This window comes from Aristolochia californica, unplaced genomic scaffold (assembly GCF_029961685.1).
Source record: "Aristolochia californica isolate CCGP_79_NKW_82.1479 unplaced genomic scaffold, dmAriCali1.0.hap1 SCAF_2, whole genome shotgun sequence".
Lineage (NCBI taxonomy): Eukaryota > Viridiplantae > Streptophyta > Magnoliopsida > Piperales > Aristolochiaceae > Aristolochia > Aristolochia californica.
In genome coordinates this window covers 38,492,126-38,495,150 of record NW_027181881.1, presented here as the reverse complement: position 1 = coordinate 38,495,150, position 3,025 = coordinate 38,492,126, and the positions used below count along the sequence as shown (strand labels likewise).

The window sequence follows — 3,025 nt, the reverse complement described above, 5'->3', positions numbered from 1 at the left end:
TAAATAAAGTATATGACATTGTAGTGTAGTCGTATCCTCTCTAAGTACAGATGATAAAAACTGCTGCATATATATATATATGTAGGGTGTGCTTGAGCTTTGGTTGCTGTGGAATGAAAATTACAAGGTATCAAAAGCATTGACCAGAGCTCATCCACTTATTATCCACCAAGAAATGCAGTAAATATTTTATTTAATAGTATCTTCGCCGCCTCAACAAACTTTCAAAATCTTTTGAGAAAGTTAGTTTTAAAAGATTGATTATGAAGGGCAGATGAAAACAGGGATGATTAATATCAAATTAAGTAGATTTTCTCATTATAGCATTTCCAGGTGCTAAACTCAGTGTCATCGTTCCTCTGAACCGATTGTGCAGTCTCTCCTCATTCACTTCTGCTTACGAGATAACACAATATATGACGAATTAAGTTTCCTAATTTTCTACTAAAAAAGACGATACGCCATGGGATCCGTACAGGATATAAAAGTCAGGCTGCAAAGGAACCCTCGATAGTTTAAGGAGAGTAAAGAGGAGAGGAATTGACAGTTTTGAGACCTCTGTGGCAATGGGTAGAAGTCCTTGCTGCTCTAAAGAGGGTCTTAACAGAGGCGCTTGGACTGCTGCAGAAGATAAAATCCTCACGGAGTACATCAAAGTCCATGGGGAGGGGAGTTGGCGAAACCTTCCGAAGAGAGCAGGTGATAGGAGATGGCCGAATTTGAGTTCTCTTGATCCAATGCTGCATGCTCAAAGATATCTGTAGTATCATAGTGTATCTTTCGTCATTGCCGATCATGGATTGATTTCGACATTCATTGTTTTGATCGCTTGCCTATCAATGATACGTTTTTAAGGTTTCTTGTGATCATTTTGGTTATTTCTCATCAATTCTTAGAGAGGAAAGCATAAGAAAAGAATGATGCGTATCTGCAGGATTGAAACGATGCGGGAAGAGTTGCAGGCTCCGGTGGTTAAATTATCTGAGGCCAGACATCAAGAGGGGCAACATAACCCAAGATGAAGAAGAGCTAATCATTAGACTGCACAAACTGCTTGGAAACAGGTCTAATCTGATTATGTTTTGTTATTCTCTTTTCATTCTTTCGATTAATGTTAGTGCAAAGGAAGCTGCATCCTATGCCAACTGACATTTCTATAGATGGTCTTTGATAGCTGGAAGGCTTCCAGGGCGAACAGACAATGAAATAAAGAACTACTGGAATACGAATTTGGGGAAGAGAGTGCGTGCAAAATCAGCTCAAGCCAGTATAGTGGAGCACATGGGAAAGAAACCAGCAAACGATATCTCAGTTAGTGTGCCACCGACTATTCGAACCAAAGCATCCCGGTGCACTAAGGTCATCGTTGTTCCACCCCAACAAGGTTCCTCAATGTCGCCGCAACCTCTGCTCCAAGATGGTTACATCACTTCAGACAAGGAACATGCGGCACCAGAATCCATCGAAGTCGGTGCGATATTAAATCCTAAAGATGGCAGTATCTCGAGCTCCTTGATGGATTTTGACATGAAAGACCTTGGCTTGTCGGATCTTCTCGATTTCAACTTCCCCAATTTTTGTAACATTCCGGCCTCAAACGACAAGAACGACTTAACTGATAACAGCATCTCGTCAACTTCGCATCATCAATTGATGTTCGACGACGAAACTTTGGAGGAATGGACTGGGAATGGTTGCATCCAACCTGATGACAGTTCTGAGACGCAAACGTTGGCTGCATTCCTTCAGTCTGAAGAAGATTGGTTTGGGGAATAATCGAAGTCAGAAATTCTTAAACCTGGTTTTGCTTTTTGCATTCAAAGCCGTACCCACCTTCACGAGTAGAAATGTTTATTCATGTACGAGCTTGGTTTTCTAAGCAGCTTTTCGTTGTGGTTTGGAATAAATTTCCTTCCAACTGGCTTCCTCTTATGGGGAATTCAGAGTCTACATCTTTCTGTGTTTCCATATCCGACCCTCTTTGCAGCACCAGATGTCCAAGCTGTCCTCCATTCCTTCCATAAGAATGCTTTACCTCCTTAGGGAAACACCGAGGAGACTTTTCATTAGTTTCACTCAGTAGGAGCGGTGAGAGTTCACTGTTTAGCTGATTTGCCTATGGAGAAGAAGATGATAAAGGAAATCTCATCACGTGAAGGTACATGAGCTCCAATCCATTTAAAAACAACCATATGCGGTCTTTTTCTTACTTCTTTCGGTTAAAAGAAGCAGTGATTGGTAGCAGGCAAGATTAGGTTTACCAGTTTTTGCCACTTTCGTAGTCTTTACTCTGGTTAGATTTGTCTTCTACAGAGGAGTCCCATTTGAGACAATGAATGAATACCCAGCACCCAGCTGCAATTTTCTAGAAGAACATCGCCTGTGAAGCTAATTTTTTAACGTTAGTCTGCATTACGGACTTCTCGCCCTTTAAATAATTTCTCTATTCCAGTAGTAATGGTATGAAAATATGTCCTCGTTACCCTAACAGAAAGCCACCACATCTGAACTGTTCTGTATCTCTTGATTAAAACCTCCAACGAAGAGAATGAAGGAAACATCACTGAAAGCACTCCACACAAAGTTAAATCTATATCCCTTAGGCATGAGGCAGAATGAGAGCCGTCTATGCAGACGGATCCCAAATGAATGGCAACTCCTGGTTCTGTTTCAGACTGAGACACTGCTCAAGAAACTCCGAGATGAAAAAGGAGGCAAGGAATAAAAGTGGCAGAGACTGACCAGCTTCCCCTCCAAAATATGAACAATAGGGGTGTTGACGGTGAGTCCGATCTATAATTTGATGGAACTAGTAAACTGTCAACTTGGTGAGGATAAAATTAGAAAAGATGTTTCTATAGGACTAAATGCTCAAGAAGGAGCGCCCCAGGATTCAATTTTGTCAGAGAACTTTCTTACTACGTTAGTATAAGAATATGAAATGCTGTCCTCTGAATTAATGATGGCCTATCTAATTCTTGTTTGGCAGACGCGAAAAAGGGTTTGTGAAGAGAAACGAATCCGT

At 41.1% G+C, this 3,025-nt stretch overlaps 1 protein-coding gene across 1 annotated transcript; it reads left to right on the top strand.

The window, feature by feature from the left end:
• Positions 1–562: 562 nt before the first annotated feature.
• On the top strand, positions 563–2,321 carry LOC137956067 (transcription factor MYB1-like). Its single transcript, XM_068803378.1, has 3 exons — positions 563–699; positions 935–1,064; positions 1,161–2,321. Exons 1-3 carry the CDS (start codon positions 567–569, stop codon positions 1,774–1,776), a joined length of 879 nt encoding a protein of 292 aa, XP_068659479.1. The 5' UTR covers positions 563–566; the 3' UTR covers positions 1,777–2,321.
• Positions 2,322–3,025: the final 704 nt, after the last annotated feature.